General features: G+C 44.5%; 2 protein-coding genes across 4 annotated transcripts in view; one reads left to right on the top strand and one right to left on the bottom strand.

The window, feature by feature from the left end:
• FOXM1 (forkhead box M1) overlaps positions 1-7,270 on the bottom strand; it is a 44,292-nt gene extending 37,022 nt beyond the window's left edge. The window contains exon 1 of one of the 2 annotated variants that reach the window (XM_040345234.1): positions 7,131-7,270. The gene's annotated coding sequence lies outside the window, so the exon portion shown is untranslated. The remainder of the gene's footprint in view (positions 1-7,130) is intronic. The other variant, XM_040345235.1, reaches the window with a different exon arrangement.
• A 64-nt stretch (positions 7,271-7,334) lies between these two features.
• RHNO1 (RAD9-HUS1-RAD1 interacting nuclear orphan 1) lies at positions 7,335-14,212 on the top strand. Of its 2 annotated transcripts, none has more exons than XM_040345236.1 (3): positions 7,335-7,578; positions 7,824-8,129; positions 13,527-14,212. In XM_040345236.1, the coding sequence occupies exons 2-3, from the start codon at positions 7,962-7,964 to the stop codon at positions 14,091-14,093; spliced, it is 735 nt and encodes a 244-aa protein (XP_040201170.1). In that variant the 5' UTR covers positions 7,335-7,578; positions 7,824-7,961; the 3' UTR covers positions 14,094-14,212. The 2 variants fall into 2 exon arrangements, with proteins under 2 accessions (XP_040201170.1, XP_040201171.1); XM_040345237.1 differs by lacking the exon at positions 7,335-7,578 and adding an exon at positions 7,617-7,696.
• Positions 14,213-24,331: the final 10,119 nt, after the last annotated feature.

The raw sequence follows: 24,331 nt of genomic DNA, 5'->3' as shown, positions 1-24,331 counted from the left end.
ACTTGCCTGTCATATGGTGTCCTCCAGCCGGGCCGTGCACCCGGCGCTTCGATCTTCGCCTGGTCTTACTTACAGGTCCCGTGCCTTCAGCCATTTGATAGGCCAGGCCACAATGACATCACTCCCGCCCATGCACATGGGAGTAACATCGCCTTGGCACAGATCAGGGCTAAAAAAAATGTTCGCTGAGCTGTGCATGCGTGGCTCAGTGAACATGACAGCTGACAGGCAGAAGAGACCATTAGGGTCTCTTCTGTCAATACTACCCTGCCAGGTCAGCCGTTTGTATACAAATCAACTTTACTTCCACTTTAACATGGAAGCTGCCATCTTGGCCCCAATTTAATTTTCAACTGCCATAGTGCTGCACATGTGATCAATTATAATACCAACCATTGGACAGTTTGACAGTTGGTAGAAAGCACAAGCAAATGTGACAGTTACATTCCCAGGACATGCCACAAAACGTAACTGTTTTTTGAAACGGTTAAATCGATGGGTTTACTTCCACTTTAAAGTGGAACTTCATCCAAAAAAGGAAGTTCCGCATTTCCTTTTCCCCAGGCCTTTGACATATTTGGGACGTTTGTCGATTTAAATTCCTGGAATGCTGAGATTTTTAACTGTCCCATTTGCTTGTGTCTAGGGATGTCCCGATACCGATACTACTTTGGGTACCGATATCGAGCATTTCATGAGTACTTGTACTCGGGGGGAAATGCTCCGATGCTTCACCCGATACCAGGGCAGTCAGGTGTCGGGTGATGGGGGGGAGTTACAAGTCTTCTCAGTGTTGTCTTCTCCCCCGTGCTGTCTTCTCGTCCCCCTCCGTGCTGTGCTCCCCCCCCCCGCTGTCTTCTGTCCCCCTCCGTGCCATCTTCTGTCCAACTCTGTGCTGTGCTCCCTCCGTGCCATCTTCTCTCCCCCTTCGTGCTGTGCTCCCCTTGTGCCATCTTCTCCCCCCCCCCCGTGCCATCTTCTGTCCCCCTTCATGCTGTGCCCCCCCCGTGACATCTTCTCTCCCCCCTGTGCCGTCTTCTGTTAAAATCTGTGCTGTGCTCCCCCCTTGCCATCTTCTCTCCCCCCTGCCGTCTTCTGTCCCCCTCTGTGCTGTGCTCTCCCCCCGAGCCGTCTTCTCCCCCCTTAATCTGTCAGGAAGGAGAGCGGAGGTAGGAGCCGTTAAGACCCACAATATCTCACCAAAGCCCCCCCAACAGGGCTGATTAAAAAAAAGTGCAAAAAAAAGTGCAATAAATTATTTAAAAAATAAAATGTAAATAATAATAAAAAACAAAACAAAACACACCGACAATCCACTACAACCCCCCCCCCCCCCCCAAAAAAAAAAATCACTGTAAAAAAAAAAAAAATGCCACTGTCACATGACATTAAAAACAAGTATCGGTATTCGGAATCGGCGAGTACTTGAAAAAAAGTATCAGTACTTGTACTCGAAAAAATGGTATCGGGACAACCCTACTTGTGTCCTCAACCAAACTGTCAACCCATCAAATGTCTGGTGACAGAACTCATCACATGTGCAGTACCAGGGCAGTTGCAGATTAAACAGAAGCTGCTTCTGTTGGCTGTAAGGGATAGGAGGGTTTAATTCCGCTTTAAGGAAAACTCAGCAGTGCTTAAAAAGAGAGCAACTAAGCATATGCATAGCAGGGTGAGACAGTGTATTACTGGATTTCAGTATTAGGAGAGTATAGACATATTTAATATTTTACATAGTTATACAGTATCTACAAAAGGGGCCAGCCTGAAATGATGTAGCAATTATTTACTACCTCTTATATAAGAGGTAGTAAAGGTTCGTCTTTTATTTTCTAAACTGGTTCCTTTAAGCTAGTGCATTGTTGGTTCACTTACCTTTTCCTTCGATTTTCCTTCTAAATGTTTTTTTTCTCTTTGTTTGAATTTCTCACTTCCTGTTTCTCCTCAGTAAGCTTTCCACCATCCTCCGAGTGGTGGAAAGTCATTTAGAACAGCTTACTGAACACCTTACTAAAGGAGGAACAGGAAATGAGAAATCAAGACAAAGAAAACAAAGAAAAAAAACATTTAGAAAGGAAACTGAAGAAAAAGGTAAGTGAACCAACAATGCACTAGCTTAAAGGAACCTATTTAGAAAAACAAATGAACCTTTACAACCCCTTTAAGTACTCTGCGTGTAAACAAGGCCACTTCTTCCTAATCTATTCTCCTTGAATTAAAAATAAGAAAACAGTAAAGTTAGCCCAATGTTTTTCTATGATGTGAAAGATGATGTTGCGCTGAGAAATTTGATACCCAACATGCAATGCTTCAAAATTGCGACAAACTTTGGCACTTAGAAATCTCCATAGGCGACGTTTGAAAATGTCTACAGGTTACCAGTTTTGAGTTACAGAGGGGGTCTAGCACTAGAATTATTGCTCTCACTCCAACGATCATGGCGATACCTCGTGTGTGGTTTGAATAACGTTTACATCCAAGGGCGCAACTTACATATGCATTCGCTTCTGTGCGCGAGCATGGAGGGACTGAGGGGGTTTAAAAAAAAATGTTTTTCCTATTTTTACACTGTCCCGTTAAAAAGATTATTTGGATCACCTTTATTCCTATTGTAAAGATTTTAAACATCCCTTGTAATAGAAAAAAAGGCATGACAGGACCTCTTTAACCACTTCCCGACGGCTGTACGAATATGTGCGGCCGCAGGGTGGTTCTAAATCTCTAACAGGATGCATATATGCGTCCCCCGCTCTTCCAGGCCACTAGAGGGCGCGCGTGATGGGCGGCTACAGGGACAAGACGTGGAGCTCTGTGTGTAAACACAGAGCTCCACGTCCTGTCAGGGAGAGAGGAGACCGATCTGTGTCTCTTGTACATAGGGACACAGCATCGGTCACCCCCCTCCCCCCACAGTTAGAACATACCCAGGGAATACATTTAACCCCTTCCATGCCCCCCTAGTGTTAACCCCTTCACTGCCACTCACATTTATACAGTAATCGGTGCATTTTTATAGCACTGATCGCAGTATAAATGTAAATGGCGCCAAAAATGTGTCAAAAGTGTCCGATGTGTCCGCCATAACGTCGCAGTCCCAATAAAAATCGCAGATCGCCGCCATTACTAGTAAAAAAAAATTATACTAAAAATGAATAATAATTCTGTCCCCTATTTTGTAAGCGCTATAATTTTTGCGCAAACCAGTCGCTTATTGCGATTTTTTTTTTTTTACCAAAAATATGTAGAAGAATTCGTATCGGCCTAAACTGAGAGAAAAAAAAATATTTTTTTTTAAAAAAATTGGATATTTATTATAGTAACAAATATTGACTTTTTTTCAAAATTGTCGCTCTTTTTTTGTTTATGGCGCAAAAAATAAAAACCGCAGAGGTGATCAAATACCAGCAAAAGAAAGCTCTATTTGTGGGGGAAAAAGGACGCCAATTTTGTTTGGGAGACACGTCGCACGACCGCGCAATTGTCAGTTAAAGCGACGCAGTGCCAGAAGCTGAAATTTCACCTGGTCAGGAAGGGGTATACGTGCCCAGTAAGGAAGTGGTTAATGTGAGATCCTATATATATATATATTTTTTTAAATTGTCCCTTTAAGGTCGAAGGGCGGAAGTGACGTTTGACATCGCTCCGGTCCTTCATGGGTATATAAGGAGTGGGGGCAATCATGCCCTCACTCTACTTTCAGCCCATCAGGCCACAGGACTCAAAAGTAATCTTGCAGCGATTTATAATCCAGTGGGCGGGTCCAGAAGTGGCTAAGTATTGGTACTTGTACTCGGTCTTAAAAAAGTGGTATCGATGCAACACTAATATTTAGGTGTAATTGGGATTTTTTTTCCCTCTCTCTCTCTCCCATGTGCTGCCAGCTCTGAGGTCCTCCCATCTCCATCACTTAGTCAAGCTTTCTATTATCCAGTACCCCAGTGTCAGCCATCTGTCCCTTTTCCCATCGTTTACTAATGAGGACCCTTATCCCGGGGGTGTTGGCTCTGTGAAAGGAGTCTGTTGTGTACAAGTGCCATCATGTATTGTGGGTTTAGAGCGCCATCATCCTAGGAAGACAACCAGCAGACTGTGCACTGTGTATATTCAGGTCTTCTCATGTGTTTGCACGCACGGGGGGGGGGGGGGGGGGGGGGGGGTGTGTATGTGTATATGTGGGTGTGTGACGGGAGTCACTTGGGGGCACAAGGTGAATGAGAACCCTGTACATGCCATATTAGTAAGAGTGACCGATTCATACTGCTAATGTCATCACCTCCAGTCTGTCTGTTATAATGTAAATGAGTCTAGTGCGGCCTCTCTTGCAGCCATTGTTGTCTGGGCTAATTAACCCTGCAATTGTATGTGTTTAATAAGGATAAGCTCTGGCGTGTTCGCATAGAACACGTGCAGAGCCTGCCAGGAAGTGTGCACGGCGCTGTGCTAATCACAGCCAGGGAGACATTGTCCCGATGCTCGACTGCAGGGTTCGTGAAATGTCTCCCTGGCTGTTATTAGCGCAGCGCCGTGCTCACTTCCTGGCGGGCTCTGCACGTGTTCTATGCGAACACGCCAGAGCTCATCCTTAGTGTTTAAACTTATGATAACGTATCATCTACTGTGTGAAGCTTGTGACCAAGGATGAGCTCCGGTGTGTTTGCATAGAACACGTGCAGAGCCCGCCAGGAAGTGTGCACGGCGCTGCGCTAATAACAGCCAGGGAGACATTTCACGAACCCTGCATGTGACATGCGCGTGTGTATGGGGGGGGCAGGGTGTGCGCGCGCGTGTATGGGGGGGGGGGGCAGGTGTACGCGCATATGTATGGGGGGGATGCGTATGTGTACGGGGGGGGGGATGCGTACGCGCACGTGGGGGGGTTGGTGTGTGTACGTGCATGTGGGTGGGTGCTTGTGTGCGCGCGCGTGCATGATGGGGGCGCGCGCGTGTATATGAGGGGGAGGGTGTGTGCACGCGCTGTGTGTGGGGGAAGGGGGTGTAGGGGCGAGCGTGTGTGTATGGATAGGTGTGTAACTGGGAGTGTGTGTGTATATGCACACACACTTCATGGCGGGCTCTGCACGTGTTCTATGCGAACACGCCAGAGCTCATCCTTAGTGTTTAAACTTATGATAACGTATCATCTACTGTTTGAAGCTTGTGACAAGGATGAGCTCCGGTGTGTTCGCATAGAACACGTGCAGAGCCCGCCAGGAAGTGTGCGCTGCGCTAATAACAGCCAGGGAGACATTTCACGAACCCTGCATGTGACATGCGCGTGTGTATGGGGGGGCAGGGTGTGCGCGCGTGTTTATGGGGGGGGCAGGTGTACGCACATATGTATGGGGGCCGGTTGTGCGTACTCGCTTGTGTATGGTGGGGCTATGTGTACGGGGGGGGGGGGCGGGGTGTGTGTACGCGCACGTGGGGGGTGTGTGTGTGTACGCGCACGTGGGGGGGTGTGGGGGGGTGTACGCGCACGTGGGGGGGTGTGTGTGTACGCGCACGTGGGGGGGTGTGTGTGTGTGTACGCGCACGTGGGGGGGTGTGTGTGTACGCGCACGTGGGGGGGTGTGTGTGTACGCGCACGTGGGGGTGTGTGTGTACGCGCACGTGGGGGTGTGTGTGTGTACGCGCACGTGGGGGTGTGTGTGTGTACGCGCACGTGGGGGTGTGTGTGTGTACGCGCACGTGGGGGTGTGTGTGTGTGTACGCGCACGTGGGGGTGTGTGTGTGTACGCGCACGTGGGGGTGTGTGTGTGTACGCGCACGTGGGGGGTGTGTGTGTGTACGCGCACGTGGGGGGTGTGTGTGTACGCGCACGTGGGGGGGGGGTGTGTGTGTGTACGCGCACGTGGGGGGTGTGTGTGTGTACGCGCACGTGGGGGGTGTGTGTGTGTGTACGCGCACGTGGGGGGTGTGTGTGTGTACGCGCACGTGGGGGGTGTGTGTGTGTGTACGCGCACGTGGGGGGGGGTGTGTGTGTGTGTACGCGCACGGGGGGGTGTGTGTACGCGCACGTGGGGGGGGGGTGTACGCGCACGTGGGGGGGGGGGTGTACGCGCACGTGGGGGGGGGGTGTACGCGCACGTGGGGGGGGGGGTGTACGCGCACGTGGGGGGGGGGGTGTACGCGCACGTGGGGGGGGGGGTGTACGCGCACGTGGGGGGGGGGTGTACGCGCACGTGGGGGGGGGGGGGTGTGTACGCGCACGTGGGGGGGGGGGGTGTGTGTACGCGCACGTGGGGGGGGGGGGGGTGTGTGTACGCGCACGTGGGGGGGGGTGTGTGTACGCGCACGTGGGGGGGGGGTGTGTGTACGCGCACGTGGGGGGGGGGGGTGTGTGTGTACGCGCACGTGGGGGGGGGGTGTGTGTGTACGCGCACGTGGGGGGGGGGGGGGTGTGTGTACGCGCACGTGGGGGGGGGGGTGTGTGTGTACGCGCACGTGGGGGGGCGCACGCGCATGTGGGGGGTGGGTGCTTGTGTGCGGGGGGGTGTGTGCGCGTATGATGGGGGCACACGCATGTATATGAGGGGGTGCGTGTGTATTGGGGGGGAGGGTGTGTGCACGCGCTGTGTGTGGGGGAAGGGGGTGTAGGGGCGAGCGTGTGTGTATGGATAGGTGTGTAACTGGGAGTGTGTGTGTATATGAGAGTATGGCTTTATGTATGGGTGTGCACGAGTTTATGTGTGGGTGTACAGTATGTATGTATGTGGGTTTATGTGTATATATTGTAAGGAACTGGCACATACAGCATGCCATTAGATGTACAGCTAAACACATTTTGGAAAATTATTATTATTATTGTACAAGATTATGTAATGCCAACAATTTGTCCAGCGCTTTACAACAAAATAGAGATAGTACAAGACGGTTCAGACAAGTGTCAGCTTACAATATATAGATATAAAACACAGACTTGTGGAGGGGGAGGGGTGTCCTGCTCACGCCAATCCCGTAACTAGGCCCTGTAGTAGAAGTCCCGGCATTCCCCGCTCCCTTTCTCACTGTGTCATGGCAGTGCTAAGGAGCGGTAACTCCTTGCAACCATGTTCGCCCTCGCCCGGTTGCTATGCATTAGCTCCTCCCCCTGCCCCCTTCACACACACGGAAGCCTGTGCCCCATTTACCGAATTGTCTCTCCCGTTCGTCGCCGTCCTTTTCCCGAACTCTTCCAGCCGCCGCCGTTTGAATTTTCGCGCTTTGCGACACGTCCTGTCAAGTGACAAAACAAGCCAATGACGGTTCGCCGGAGTCCTACGTCACCCCTTGCCAGACCAATGGATGGAGGGTCCATAGCGTCTACTCATCAGCGGCCAATCGGCGCTAAGCCGTTTGGAAAGGAGCAGCTGGGACCAATGACGAGACAGAGCTGGGTGTCACATGAGGCAGCAGCCAATGGGAGGGAGAGCAGGCAGCCGGGAGATTTGGGCTCGGTACGGCTGTTTGTCCGGGCAATCAATCGTTCCTAGAGAGGGCGGGATCTCTTTGTATGCTGCAGGAAGTACTGATCCATTGTATACACATGGACTCTTTAGGGGAGTGAGGCGGGGTGTTATCTCCCATAGCAACCAGCAGGTATTGCTTCAAAATCACTGACTATCTCTATTGACGTTGTATTGCCCATAGCAATGTGGGGGGGATCCCCTCTAAGTGGTTGTCCCGATTGTTGGATTTCCTCTTGCTTCCTTTTCAGGTGACAACTGTAAATGTTGGATCTCTTTCTCTCGCTTTCTATTAGTGGGGCTTTTAACCCCTTCACACTCCATACAATCTAAAGAACAGCATTGACATTAGGCTTTAATGTTGAATCTTTTTTTCAGATTTGGGTCCTGCTGTGAACAGTTGGCTGTCGCCCTCCTGCAGCCATTGGATATCGGATATTTGGTTGCTCCTGTGTATGGCCCGTCCTCTGCACCATCTCATCATGTGGTTCCCACCTGGCCAGGATCTGACTGCTCATGCCTGCCAAGAAGCGGACTGCTTGTAACCCGCGGAAAGGACGCCTCACCTTTCTGGAGAGCCCCCAGAAGGGTTCCATTCATGAGTATGGCACGGCTCCACCCAAGGCAGAAAACCCCATATGTGTGCCCACCAAGCCCCTGGATGACATCGCATCCACTTCTTGGGTAAATTTTCACTTGGTCATACAGACGCAAATGAAATATAATATATATATATATATATATATATCTATCATTTTTTTTTTTTTTTTTCCATTTTGGATAGAGTAGGGAACACAGAAACACTAAGAATATTTTTAAGGGGCCCTGGATGGTATAAGAGAGATTTCCTCTCACTTCCTGTTGTGTTGTCAGGAAAAGAAGTGAAGAAAAATCTCTTCATTAGGGACACAGGTTTTACAGGTTTTACTTCAAAGCTTACCGTATTTATCGCGGTATAACGCGCTCCCGCGTATACCGCGCACCCCCAAAGTGACCCCCAATCCTGTGGAAAAAAAGTTATTTTTGTACTTACAGTTTTGGTGTCTTGCGCGGCGTCCATCGGCGGCCTCGTCGGGTCCGGCGTCCTTCTGCGGCGAGTTTTGAATACTGCGCCAGCATATACCGAGCGCAGTACACTCGGGCAGGCTCGGCAACTGTCGCGCTCACGTCCTGTACGTCCAGGACGTGACCGCGGAAGAAGCCGAGACTGGCCGACTATACCCGAGTGTACTGCGCTCGGTATATGTCGGCGCAGTATTCAAAACTCGGCACGGGTATCGGCGTATATCGCGCACCCATGATTTTGCCCTGATTTTCAGGTCAAAAAAGTGCGCGATATATGCCGATAAATACGGTAATTAAAAACAAAAAAAAGTTTTGGCTCTACATAAACTTTATATCCTGCAGCTATGTTAGGCCTCATTCACACTTGTGTACTTAAAGGAGTTATAAAGGGCAGAAGATTTTATCTTAATACATTCTGCAGCACCCCCTAATTACTTACCTGAGCCCCATCTCTCTCCAGCGATGTCCATGTGTGTCTTAGCCGTTTGGGACTCTCCTGATTTGGCTGAGACACATCATTGGCTCCCGTAGCTGTCAATCAAAGTCAGTTAGCCAATCAGAAGAAAGAGGGGACTGGGTCGGTGCTCTGTGTTTGGATAGACACACAGAGCTGTGACTTGGCTCAGGTGCCCCTAAAGCAAGCTGCTTGCTGTGGGGGAAATCAACAGGAGTGAGGGGCCAGGAGCAGCAAAGGGGGACCCGAGAAGAGGAGGATCGGGGCTGCTCCTAACCTCCACTACACAGAGGAGGTTAGGATGACATGTTTGTTATTTTTTTAACAAGAGTTTACAATCACTTTAACATTGGTTCTAAAGTCAAATTTCTTCTTTTTTTTTTTTTTTTTTACCTTAAAGTGATTCTTAAAGGGGTTGTAAAGGTTTGTTTTTTATTTTCTAAATAGGTTCCTTTAAGCTAGTGCATTGTTGGTTCACTAACCTTTTTCTTAGATTTCCCTTCTAAATGGTTTTTTTTCTTTGTCTGAATTTCTCACTTCCTGTTTCTCATCAGTAAGCTGTTCTGGCTGACTAACCCCATGGATGGTGGTGGAAAGCTTTACCGATGAGAAACAGGAAGTGAGAAATTCAGACAAAGAAAAAGAACATTTAGAAGGGAAATGGAAGGAAAAGGTAAGTGAACCAACAATGCACTAGCTTAAAGGAACCTATTTAGAAAATAAAAAACAAACCTTTACAACCCCCTTTACCCCTGCCCAGAGCAGCCCCAATTCTTCTCATCTTACATCAGCAGGATCAAATGGCTCGCACTGCTGTCGCTGAGCCAATGAGGGGGGGGGGGGGAAGAGCAGACAGAGACCTTGTGATGAGAGCGGGTGGCATGACTTACCGGTGCTGTGTGTATTTATAGATGCACACAGCTCAGCTCTGAAGCACATGTGGACAGGTGCTTCCACAGCACCTGGCTTGCTAAGGAGGCACCTGGAGGAAGGAGGATCAGACAGCGCCAGCAGGGGACTGCCAAATAGGAAGATCAGGGTCGCTCTGCACAGAGCAGGTAAGTATATTTTTCATTTTAACCTTATCTCACCGGCCGCACGCATACAGCGGGTAAAATAATTATTGAACACATCGCCATTTTTCTAGGTGAATATATTTCTAAAGGGGCCATTGACATCAAATTTGCACCACGTTGGTAACAACCCATGTAGTCCATAAACAAATACGTTCAGAAATTTAGTTAAGTGTAATAAAATGGAATGACACAGGGAAAAAGTATTGAACACATGAAGAAAGAGAGGTACAAAAAGGCATGGAAAGCCAAAACCAGCTGAAATCTATCAGTAATTGGAAAGCAATCCTGCCCCTTGTGAGTGCAAATTAGGATCCGCTGGTTCAGTCTCAACTGATGGCCTATGAAAAGATGTCTCATTAGCAAAGTCTCACACAAGAAACATCTCATAATGGGTAAAAGCAAAGGGCTCTTAAGATCCTTGCAACCTTATTGTTTCAAAACATACTGATGTTATTGTTTACAGAAGAATTTCTAAACTTCCAAATGTTCCAATGAGCACTGTTGGTGCCATATCCATAAGTGGAAAAAACATCTGCACTGAAAGTGCAGTCGCTGTAGATCCGAGGGGGACGTGCAAAGAACATAAAAAACAGCATTTTATCTTGCACATGATTGGATAATAAAGTCAGTAGAGCTTCCCCCCTCATTTCAGATCTGCCCCTCAGATTTACAGTGACTGCACTTCCAAGTGCAATTTCAAGTACACTTTGCACTTGTAGTGTAAAGTGGATTTGCCCTTCGTAAATAACCCCCATATGTTTGGAAGGCAAATGGCACTGCACATCACCCCAAAAACACCCCCATACCAACAGTGAAGTTTGGAGCTGGGAACATTATGGTGTGGGGTTGTTTTTCAGCATACGGTACTGGCAAACTTCATATCATTAACCACTTGCTTACTGTGCACATATACCCCCTTCCTGCCCAGAAATTTCAGCTTTCAGCACCGCGTCGCTTTAACTGACAATTGCACGTCGTGCGACGTGGCTCCCAAACAAAATTGACATGCTTTTTTTTCCCCCACAAATAGAGCTTTCTTTTGGTGGTATTTGATCGTCTGTGCGATTTTTATTTTTTGGGCTATAAACAAAAAAAAGTGTGCCTTTTGAAAAAAAAAAAATACAATATTTTTAATAAAAATCAATTAAAAAAAAAATGTTCTCAGTTTAGGCCGATACGTATTCTTCTACATATTTTTGGAAAAAACAAAATAAAAATCGCAAAATCCGTATAGTGACTGGTTTGCGCAAAAGTTATATTGCCTACAAAATAGAGGACATAATTATGATTTATTTTTTATTTATTTTTTACTAGGAATGGTGGCGATGTGCGATTTTATTTATTTTTTTCGGGACTGCGACATTATAGCGGACACATCAGACACTTATGACACATTTTTGGGACCATTCACATTTATACAGTGAACAGTGCTATAAATATGCATTTATTACTGTATAAATGTGACTGGCAGGGAAGGGGTTAACCACTAGGGGATGGGGAAGGGGTTAAATGTGTAGCCTAGTGAGTGATTCTAACTGTAGGGGAGGGGGACTGACCGGGGAGGTGACCGATCTGTGTCCCTATGTACAAGGGACACAGATCGGTCTCCTCTCCCTGACAGGACGTGGATCTCTGTGTTTACACACAGAGATCCACGGTCCTGCTCAGTTACTGGGCAGTCGCGATGGCCGCCGAGCACGCGCATTGTGTTCCCAGTAACGCGACGGGCGGCTTTAAATGACAGGACGTCCTGTCAGAATAACTGAGCTACATGACGGCGGCTGGTAGTATACTGGTTAAAGGATAAATGGAAAAATGTACCAAGACATTCTTGATAAAAACCTGCTGTCATCTACCAGGATGATGAAGATGAAAAGAGGGAGGACATTTCAGAAAAACAATGATCCCAAACACAAAGCCAAGGAAACTCCTCGATTTTTTTTTTTTTTTTTTTTTTAACCTTTACAACCCCTTTAAGCGGTTAAAGAGGAAGTAAACCCTGATGGGTTTTACTTCCTCTTTATTTCCCTGCAAAGTAAAAGTATAATGGGCTCGTATGCATCGCATACTAGCCCATTACATGGTACTTGCCTGCAAACGAAGCCCGTGATGTCCCCGCTGATGGAAGCAACCATCTTCTCCCCTCTTCCTTCTGGGCCTGCAGACTTCAGCTCTGTGACTGGCCGGAGCCACATGACATCACTCCTGCGCATGTGCACGGGAGCCACCAGTCACCGCACACGCTGGGGAAGAAACTGCACGGAGGGACGTTTTGTCACTGCGCATGCGCTGTTGACATAATCGGCGCACTACAAGATAAATATTTTCGAAACGTACATTTAGGAAATATTTTTAGTACCTATATAGGCTTACCTATATGTAAAAATGTCTCGGGGGGGGGGGGGGGGGTTTACAACCACTTTAACGCTAATAACCACAAACCCTAATCTTAACCCTAACCTAACATAATGAAGAAATAATACGTAAATAAATTAACCCCTAACCTTGAAAAAAATTAATAAACAAATAAGAATATTAAATAAAAACGTATTAAACTAAAAAATGGCAACAAATGATAAAATAGATATTTTTCTCTATTGGCTAAAAAACGCCAAATCTCAAACGCTGTAGAGACACTCATACAAACGTTTGACAAAATGCTCAAAAACGCAACGCTCTGGTGTGAGCCTCACACAGGTGTACGCTTTTTAGCATGCCCGTGTAAACGATGCCTTAACCATGCAGCATATGGGGAAAGTAATGCTGGGATCTAGGGCTGCAACTAACGATTATTTTCATAATCGATTAGTTGGCCGATTATTGTTTTGATTAATCGGATAATAGCCTTAAAAAAAAAAAATTGCATTTTAATTTTTTTTTGGGCCAATTTGTTGTTGGGCAGATTACAAAACACAAATTGCCGCTAAAACACATTACATGCTTTTCTGCAGCTTCTCCATTGAAGTATATTGAACCAAAAAAAATAAAAAATCGCACCGTTTTGCGTTAAAAAGTCCTTGCCCTTTCCAAATACGCAGCAGCTGAAAAAAAATCATGGATGTGAACGTGTCCCATAGGAAAACATGTAAATGAACTGTAGTGTGTTTCTGCAAAAAGCACCAAAAAACAGAGTTGTGACCCCGGCCCGAGATGTTTAGTAACATAATGGGGTTTAAAAAATAAAAATAAGTACAAAAAGAGGAAATAATCGCTACTGTAAGGGGTTCATATTTTTACTGTGGGACAGGGAAAGTAATATTTACAGTAGCGATTTGCTTTTTTGTACTATAAAGGGCTAATTTTAGTTTTTTTTAACCCCATTATGTTACTGGCCGATTAGGAAGTTAATCGATTACAATTTTCATAATCGTTTAGTTGTCGATTAATCGATTAGTTGTTTCGGCCCTACTGGGATCTAACGCCTATGTATACAAGCCTGTACTTTCAGCTGTCCAATAACTGACTGTATCCTTCTCACACATATAGGTGTCTCCACAATTTGATCAGACTGTAGAACTGCATTTCCCAGCACGACGTCGCCTCCGCCACACATCCTCCAACACCACTATACAGAGTCGCCCTGGAGACACGAGTCGGAATGCACTCAGAGCGGCAACAAGGAAACAGAGTGTCTGTAAATTTCCTTTGTTATCGTTTACCAGTCAGAACTCGACTAGTGTAATACAAACTCAGTCATTCTGTGCCAGGAGGAGGCCCAAGCAAAAGCTGGTTTTGCAAACCCCCATGCCAGAATCCCCTCAACGTTCATGTGATAACACTGCAAGCCCACCAGATATAAGGACTCCAGATGCAAGTCCGGCACAAACGACAACGCTGGCGCCTGCCACAGCTGGCTTGCCAACACCAGTCTCCAGGAGAGACACCACACAGGACGTAGCCAACACCCCCCAGGGGAGCAGGCAGGTGCTGGCAGAGGATACCCCAGAGCATGAGTACGGGGTCCGTGTAACGTGGAGGAGACGACAGGGACTAAAGAAATACTTAGAATCGAGGGGCAGGCTACAAAGTAGCCAGGTCCAGGTGAAGTTGTAAGATTCAAACCTTTGTAAATAGAATTTACGATCTCCTGGTGATGAAATAGAAATGACTAGGAATACTAATGTTAACAAAAAATTATATTAAATTTACAAAAGCACTTGATTTCTAAACTACCTGATACGGCTGTCTTCAACCCATTCGCCCTTAACTTCCAAGGATGGCATTGTCAAAATTTGTCTTTGGAATGTCACTGGTTTTCAGAATCCTCATTGCTCAACTCTTATTTCTGAAATTGCTAGGTGATCAGTTTGAATTGATGTTAGGTTCCTTTTTTCTTAAAGGTTAAGTGTACAGTATTTACCTTTTTTTAAGTAGGGATGCACCAATATCAGTATCGGTGCTGATACCAAGCATTTGCATGAGTGTTGGTACTCGTGCAAATTCTCCCAATACGGAAACCGATACTTTGTGGTGCGGTTTGCGTCAATACAAAATAAATGGTCGCAAATTGCACTGCAAAGAATCGCATGGCGATTTGAACAGGAATACGGAATGCGCATGTGCTTTCCCCCTCCACTCCTGTGTGTGTGTGTGTGTGACTTTATAGAAAGGGAAGCACCGTCTAGTGGGCAGTTTATTAAAATATTTTAACTTACATTAAATACATAAATTGTCAAATGCTAAATCTGCATAGTGTCCCGGTCCTGCCGATGATGGCAAATCACGACCGTTGGAAGCAACTCGCCCCCAGGCTGACATCACTTCAGCCCTATACCCACAAGGATCCCGGAACTTCTACAGCCCTGTGAGCACCTCCAGTGGCCGTGATTTGCTATCATTTGCCGCACTGGCACTTATGCAGATTTTGTATTTGAGCAGCTATGTACTTTAATGCAAGTTTTCTAAAAACTTCCTGGGAGAAATCGCATGCAATTCAGACAGGAATTGCACTGCATTCCTGTTCGAATCGCATGTGATTCTTTGCAGTGCAATTTGTATTGATACAGATCGCGCTGCAAAGTATTGACGCTCGTTATTGGCCAAAAGTATTGGTACACATGCTCGCCGATTCAAAAACAAGACATATAAAATTTTATTTTGGACTCCACGTGGTTCCCCTAGAGCAGGAAAATGCAATTAGTGTTGCAAAACTACAAGTCCCTTCATGCCTCTGGGTGTCATGCTTGTGGCTGTCAGTCTTGCTATGCCCCATGGGACTTGTAGTTCTGCAACAGCTGGAGGTCCGCTAATTGCATATATATATCTTGTGTGTGTGTGTGTGTGTGTGTGTGTGTGTGTGTATATATATATATATATATATATATATATATATATATATACACGCGCATGCTTTTTCAGAGGGAACTTGGTGGTCTTACTCAGATCCTTTGGTGCCTGCTCATCACAATCACTTGTAAACACAGAAGTATGTGTATATGTATGTATGTGTATATATATATGTGTATATGTATGTATGTGTATATATATATATATATATATATATATATATATATATATATATATATATATATATATATATATATATATATATATATATACACACCACTTGTCCTCATGCATAATAAAGTTCCGCTCAACTTGTTTTGCAACCACAAAGTTGCTTCTTCAGGAGCTTGGATATATCTATTTGAATAAAAATCCACATCCATGTCCACTCCCTTCTTTAACTTAAAGTGGTTGTAAACCTTTACATATACCCAGTAAAGTGCCTGGCTTTATGTGAAATACAGAGATTAAATAAATCTTCCTGCATACGTTGTACCCGTTTATCTGCAGTTTCTCTACAGCTGTTCAAATTACAGAATTTATAAAGCTGTCAGGAAAAAAAGGGCAGAGAGCTGAAATTGCACTCTGCAGAGCTAAGTTAGGAGAGATCTTAGAGCTGATTAGAGGGAAGGGACACACCCCTATTCACACAGAAACACAGCTGAGGTTATCAGTCACCTTTTTTTCTCATGGCGTCAGAAAAACTCCTCAGAAGTGACTCATGTAGATGGCAGAGGGATGAGGCAGCAGATAGTAATGACAGGTTTACAACCACTTTAACCTCTTGCTGACCACATAATGCATATATGCAGTAGAAAGAAAATTGGATTTTAAAGCCCTGCCTTTGCACATATGCATCCACGTCATCCTGAGGTATGTGCTGGGCATTATCTCACGCATGATTCCAGCACGCTGACTGGGTTATCACCAACAGCTCTTGACCCTGGCATCTGATCAGGAACCAATGGGATGGGCTCATGATCATGTGACTGCGGTGAGAGCCAATCACAGCAGTCACAATATGGAAACCAGGAGAAAAAAGGGGGGGACCATCCGAAGGTGTTTGGGACTTTAAATGAGAATACGTCTGTGATGTATCTCCATCCTTGTGTCTTGGACTTTATATGAGATTACATCCATACTATATCTCCATCCAGTATGCGGAAAATTGCAACAAAGGGAATTTGGGACTTTAAATGAAACAGTGGGCTAAATGGGGACAAATTAATGAAACAAACCATAGATGAAATGTTCATGTATTGAGAAAATAAAATATTTGGTAGAAACAAATAGCTTGTACAAAAGTACAGAACATACATTTCATACATAATACAATAGTTGATATAAAAATACATTAAATAAATAACAGTCGATGACAACATATATAGCCACATAGAGGTTGAGCATAACCACGCAATAGGTGAAGTATAAAATGTAAATAGATCATAGAAGTACTGGTTGATCAGAATGGGTCCCATAAACGCGTATAGCTACATCTTTATAAGCCCGGTGCGGCGTTTCGTGTATATGAAAAACACTCATCAGGGGCGGATGTAGTGGGATATCTGGAATACAGATTTGATTAGTGATCAAGGTATTAAAATTGGATCCACCAAAAAAGAGGTAGTAAGTCAATTCTGGTTACTTACATAGTATGTCAAAGTGGTAATGTAAATACAGTTAAGACCAAACATATGCCCGTCCCGGGACAGAGGTGGCAGACCAGCAGGCAAACAGCAGAGCGCATAAAGCATCCTTCCCAGACAGCACAGCGACCATGGGTAAAATAAAATTATAGTGTATCCTCATAGTACAGGTAGGTATCTGGAATGAATGAATGAATGAATAGGTCCATCAAACAGTGACCCACATGGTAAGGGGATAAGGGCATAGCAAATACATAGAAATTAACAAAGGATACCTGGAATGCGAGTAGGATGGCCACAGCTAGTGACGGCTGTAAGGCCTGCATAGAAAATGGCCACTGGCTGATTAGCTGGGAAGGTGCTTAAAGCGGTGGTTCCCCTAAAAATTAAATTTTAACATTGCTTTTCCCAAATAAATTACGATTAGAATCGGCCGGTTTTATTAAAAAAAAAAAGCTCCGTACATACCGTTTGTTATTTTCGTTCCCACCGCCACTTCCGGGTTAGATGCTGGCGGTGGGCGTTCCTAATTGATGGACAGGCATCCGACCGACGCATACATCGCGTCACGAGATGCCGAAAGAAGCCGAACGTCGGTGCGCATGCGCCGTATAGAGCAGCACCGACGTTCGGCTTCTTTCGGCATCTCGGTCGGATGCCTGTTCATCAATTAGGAACGCCCACCGCCAGCATCGTACCCGGAAGTGGCGGTGGGAGCGAAAATAACAAACGGTATGTACGGACCTTTTTTTTTTAATAAAACCGGCCGATTCTAATCGGAATTTATTTGGGAAAAGCAATGTTAAAATTTAATTTTTAGGGGAACCACTGCTTTAAGTACGTCCAGCAAATGCACCAGACTGCCCCCAATGTCACATCAGCTGGACAGTGTGGGGGCGGGGCCCTCAATCAGACAGCACAATTGCCTGTACTGAAGAGATGCTACACACACCCACTTGATCAGCTGTGATGGATACTAGCCATACAACAGGGCGACGCCCAATAAGGACATCATTCGGATGGCACGTAACGCCGATGCACCGACGGTAACCGCCCGTACCCCCGAAGGGGAGGAAGGGAAGCACAGTGAGTGCATCGCAATCCCGGGATGCAGACAACTGTATTTACATTACCACTTTGACATACTATGTAAGTAACCAGAATTGACTTACTACCTCTTTTTTGGTGGATCCAATTTTAATACCTTGATCACTAATCAAATCTGTATTCCAGATATCCCACTACATCCGCCCCTGATGAGTGTTTTTCATATACACGAAACGCCGCGCCGGGCTTATAAAGATGTAGCTATACGGGACCCATTCTGATCAACCAGTACTTCTATGATCTATTTACATTTTATACTTCACCTATTGCGTGGTTATGCCCAACCTCTATGTGGCTATATATATTGTCATCGACTGTTATTTATTTAATGTATTTTTATATCAACTATTGTATTATGTATGAAATGTATGTTCTGTACTTTTGTACAAGCTATTTGTTTCTACCAAATATTCTATTTTCTCAATACATGAACATTTCATCTATGGCTTGTCTCATTACTTTGTCCCCATTTAGCCCACTGTTTCATTTAAAGTCCCAAATTCCCTTCGTTGCAATATGGAAACCAGGCCACCTTCCAGGTATTAATAAGAACAATTAAATAGGAGGTGTAAAGATAGGACATATTCCACTTCTTTTTTTTTTTTTATGAATAAAGGCACTCATGTTGCAACAGGAAAAGATGTGCATTTATTAGTCTTTTGCATTGGAGCCATGATCAGTGTGATTGCTGGTGCATTGCAGACTGTTTCTCCAGCCGAGGTCTTTACAAAGGTATGAACCTTGTGTTATGGGGCTGGAGGAGGTAATCAATAGACTACAAGGGTGGGGACATCACCACACCTGTACCCCAGTGAGAACTACCGGTCCCTTTAGTGCGCTGACAGATGGAACTTGGGCTCCGTTCACACTAGTGCATGCTGTGCATTCCGATTGCGGGGTGCGAGAATCAAATTAATAGTCGCAGCTGTATTGTACTGCTTTTGCGAGAAGCGCAGGGTTGCCATTCATTCTGCGCAAAAATTGAATGGATAGATAGAGGGCGCTAAACTACAGGTGATAAACCAAATAAATCCCCTATAATCGTGAACACAAAAATATAATAATCAATCATACGAAGTGAACTAGTTATGAAAAATAATAATAAATAGTGTCTCTGTGTCATAGATATTCTCTATGACATAAAGTCCCAATATAAAAGTGCAATAAGTAGGTAATTCGCTCTTCTTATTTGCTGTGATCTTGATTAAGTGAAAAAAGTTCCACCACCACACTTGAATCTTCTTTACACCCAAAATGTGCTGAAGAAAATGGATGCGCTTACCAGAACGATTTGACTACTTTAAAGCAGTTGTAAACCGCATATATAATTATTATTTTTTTTTACCTGCAAGGCAAAATGCATAATCAGCTAGTATGCACCGCATAATAGCTGATTATGAAATACTTACCTCAAAACGAGGTAAACAACACTTACCTGGTTCACGCCGAGCGAGATGTCATCTTGCTCCGGCGTGTCTTCCGGGTATCGCCGCTCCAGCGCTGTGATTGGCTGGAGCGGCGATGACGTCACTCCCGCACGTGCGCACGGGAGATTTAAAATCGGCAAGGTCCGGCGGCTGCCGGATCTTTCGCCGTGGATTCCCCCCTGCGCATGCGCCGCCCGCATTGCGAGGGGAATATCTCCTAAACCGTACAGGTTTAGGAGATATTCTTTATACATACAGGTAAGCCTTGTTATAGGCTTACCTGTAGGTAAAAGTCAAAAATAAAGGTTTACAACCACTTTAATGAAAAAGATATTCAAAAGGGCTTGAGCAGGATTGTGCCTGCACACATGTTGACAGGATAATGGATGTATAACCTCGTCCCCGGCGTTCCAAATAGGGATATGTGAAAAAAACAGGGGAAAGCCAATAGCGTAATATTGTTTTTATTTAAAACTTTAAAAACATAAGGAAAAGCCAAATGGCCTCTTACTGTAAAAGTGCCTCCCGACACTGGGTCGTGGGTCGTCTGGGATCGTCGCCACCTCCGTAGCGAACACACAGGTTCCCGGCTGCTAGCTCCACAGGTCGGAGAGCATGTCACGTTACCAGGTACCGCCTCCGACGTACGTTTCGTTAATTTAACGTCTTCGGGGGGACGTACCTGGTCACTGGAGCATCATGGTATATGTAGTCTCACAGTACCACTCATTGGTCCGTATGGGGAAGACTAATTGGAAAGCAGCCTCAGCGCTGTTCGGCTCAAAATCTTAGCGCCTGATACATAATAGCAGTGAACAAACCAATTAGAAATATAAGGCATATTAAAAAACACATTCTGCATCTCTATATTCCGCTGACAGAGTACAGAAAAGCATCAAAACAGAGACATTGCCACCCTTGCACCCCTTTGGATGTGCAATGTAGTCTCCTATAGGGAACAATTAATACTAAATCACACGGATTGCATTACTAAAAGAAATATAGATATATACAAACCGATGATATTATGATTAAATACAAAAAATTAGTCATTAACTTCCTAAAAAAATGCCAATATCCGGAAGTCCTAGCACTAAATCAATAGAGAGAAAAAAGTGGCGCCACCCTTGCCTCCCTCTAGATGTGCATAGCAATCTCCCATATTGAATGGTATAGACAACCCACCATATCGATAGGATTTTGATGAGCCCCATCGCGGTGTCGCCGCCATAATCCACACCACGAATGGCCCACAGGTAAAACCAATAACGATTTTATAAATGAAAGTTTATAAAAAAAACATAGAAAAACCATCATAAGAAATGCATATAGAAAATATATACATAAAAGGAGGAGTTGGATATCTGGACCACAGTCAAAAATAGACACTCCCTACACCCCCCCCCCCCCCCTTTGATCAAAGGGCTAGAAATGGCCATGGGGAATAATTATTTTTGGGCGAATAACCAGTTTTTTTACAAACGTTACATCGATGACGCGATTCTGTTTTGGGAAGGGACAGCAGATGGTTTGAAATCTTTTTTAGAAAAAATAAACAATAAGTATGGGTTGACTTTTGTGTCAGAAGTCAGCACCACTTCAGTCAATTATCTGGATTTAACTATTAGGAAAAAGGACGCAAGTTTTCAAACCCTAACGTACTTTAAAGCAATGGACCAGAATGGGTTTGTACCCACTCGTAGCTGCCACCATCCTCTATGAATAGGGGCAGTACCCAAAGGGCAGTACATGCAACTCAAACGCAACTGCGACACAGAAGAAGATTTTGCAGTACAAGCCAATCACCTCACAAATAGATTCCTAGAAAAGGGGTACTCAGCAGATATACTACAACGAGTATGTGCCCAGGTCGCTGTTTTAGACAGACAATCTCTGCTGATTTCTAAACCCAAACAGGAGTTCAAAAGTGAGGTGGCGTTCGTTTCTGGATTTCATAGACAGTATCGACAGGTTGAAGCAATTTTCAAGCAACACTGGCCTATTCTAATGAAGGATAGAGATTTAAAAACATCTATTTCAAGTGTGCCTAAATGTATTGATAGGAGAGCCCCAGGCCTTAGGAATAAAATAGCCCCCAATGTCCCTGATCCACCTAAGAAACTTGTGACATTTCTGGATGGATCAGGATTTCATCATTGCACTCGGTGCAAAGCATGCAAAACCACACGCAAATCAGGAAACCGTAAAAAAATTACAAAATTTAAATCCAATGTGACAGGGGAGTCCTTTAAAATCAAGCCCCTTATCGCATGTGGATCAGACCATGTCACATACGTGCTGGAGTGCCCTTGTTTACTTCAGTACAAAGGGAGAACTACACGACAACTCAAAATTAGAATTAATGAGCATCTAGCAAGTATTAAAAAAAGTTTCCCGAACCATAGTGTGTCCAGGCACTTTGCTAACTATCATGATAGTGATCCCAGCCTGTGCACATTTTATGGGATTGACAAAATTAATAGACACTGGCGGGGAACACATATGACCCGTAGTGTCTCACAGAATGAGATGAAGTGGGTGCACAGATTACGAACAATGCAGCCCCGAGGTCTCAATATCGAACTAGATTTGAACTGTTTCTTAACCAACGATTGATATTGAAGTAAAAAATTTATCAGAAAAAACCTACGGATTATTCTGATCCCAGCGCTCGATGGAAAGTAAGTTAAATGTATAATTGTTTTATGCAGTAGAAAAGCAGCTATTATAATAAAATAGTGACATAAAAAACGATGTATTATTAAAAGATATAATAAAACATTAACAGCGCTAAAAAAGAGCCTATTACTGGCTTATGAGTCCAATACTCATGTACTGCAATAGTTAATTGAGGAAAAGATTTATGAGGCTATGTATGTATCGCATAAAAAATATTATGTAACATAAATTCACACTCTTAGTGAGTCAATTGGTGATAGTCCATGCACTTCCTCTGATATGCAGTTCTTTGTACGGAGTAATTTCACAGTATAGCTGTTTGTCTGCTCAAATGCTGATAGGGACTCTCTGTGATTTCCCCCTAAGGTTTTGTACTCACCAAAATGTAGTACTTTAGAAGCATTGGATACATCCACTGGTAGTAATCACTCATCGGTTCTCCTCCTTTGGTGTGTGGTGATGATCCGTCTGCTCTTCAGTCAGTGTAGCTTGGCAGTCATGCAGGGAGGCAAAAGAGACTTTGCATAGTGTAAAATCCTTTTATTTAAATCATAAAACCCCTGTTACCCGCTCATGCTTACACAAAAATAAGATAAAAATAGCGCTTGTCATAAAGGCTGCTGCCTCTGCTCACTCAGGAATATGGCTCCAAATTGCTCAGGCTCAAAATTTCCCTTCGTAAGTCCCGGGTAGAAGCTAGGCTGCCTTGCAAGCTGGATCGTCGTGTAGTCACGCCCTGACGCGTTTCGTGATAGGTCCACGTCTTCAGAGGGCGTGGCTACACGTCTTAGTCTGTTTAATTTATAGTGGGGACTCTGCTCTAGATACCTCCCCTCCGTGGACCCAATTGGTCAACCTTTGACAGGGCTGTGGGGAAACTCCCCATCAGCTGTGCACCTTTACTCTGGGTTGATTCTTAGTGACGACTACCGCTCACCTCTGATTGGTGCGCGGCGGTCACGTGGTCCGGGGGATCGGGATACAGAGTTCCCACCCCTCTGCTATGCTGACTGGACACACGTCAGTAGCCTTGGTGGGAATCCTCCCACTTTGCTGACCGTGCGTTCCAGCCACTGAAACCAGCCCTCGTTTTGGCAATCGCTTGTATTAGCTGATGTGTCTGAACGGCTGATGAATACTCGCACTCTAGCCTTCTTATGTGTTTGTAGAGGCGTGTATCCGTTCTTGTTAACCCCTCTGGTCCAGTTAATGCTCTCGCATTTTTGCTGATCCTAGTGAGGGAGGTAAGGGGATCATTTAGAATCATTTTTTAAACAGATTTATAATTCATATTTGTTTAAACTGATTATTTGAAAAGATTTTTTTAGAAAGCTTTCTTATAAACAATATGTTATTGTAATAAATAAGAATTTAAAAAAGTTTTATGCTAACTATAAAATAGATATATGTTTATCTCGGTGACAATATATGTGTGCGGCTGTCACCCTATTACTGTGTGAGCAGACACTTCTGACAGCCGAAAAACATTGAAACCATTATGCATATTGAATAGCAATATGTTTAAAATATTTAAAAAAAGGGAATGTATAGCAGCATCCATCATTAATATAGCTAAAGTGCAATCTCTAATATTTGTCCACAACAATTGTACATAGCTAATTTTACACAAAGTAATGATAAAAGTATTGTCACTGTAATCATTATTATTATCTAATAGATGGATCTGAATCGTTCCAATACTGTTCTATAAATAAATAAATAAATACAGATATAACACCTAGACTGTGATTAACATTGCATTCTAAATATTTGTAAATGTTATTATGTTGCATTGTTGAAAAAATGTTAATAATATTAAAATTATTAAAAATATTAAAAATATTAAAAATGTTAGATAGAGGACTTGAAAATTTTGTAGCGATAAGACAAGAATGGCTTGATCTTATTCTCATTTCTGTCTTTCTAATAATTGCTAATAAAACAATTGAGGTCCACATCTATATTCAAGCCATTTGGACTGAGGGTATTGGTCATGTACAGCCATTGCGTTTCGCGTTTTGAGATTTCTCGGACCATGTTGGCACCCCGCCAGTTGGGGCCAACATGGTCAATCCCCCAAAATTTCAGTTCTATGGGGTTCTTATCATGTTTCTTCAAAAAGTGTAGCGAAACACTATGTTCTTCA

The sequence above is a fragment of the Rana temporaria genome, chromosome 3 (genome assembly GCF_905171775.1).
Source record: "Rana temporaria chromosome 3, aRanTem1.1, whole genome shotgun sequence".
Classification (NCBI taxonomy): Eukaryota; Metazoa; Chordata; class Amphibia; order Anura; family Ranidae; genus Rana; species Rana temporaria.
This window is presented reverse-complemented; position numbering and strand designations above follow the sequence as displayed.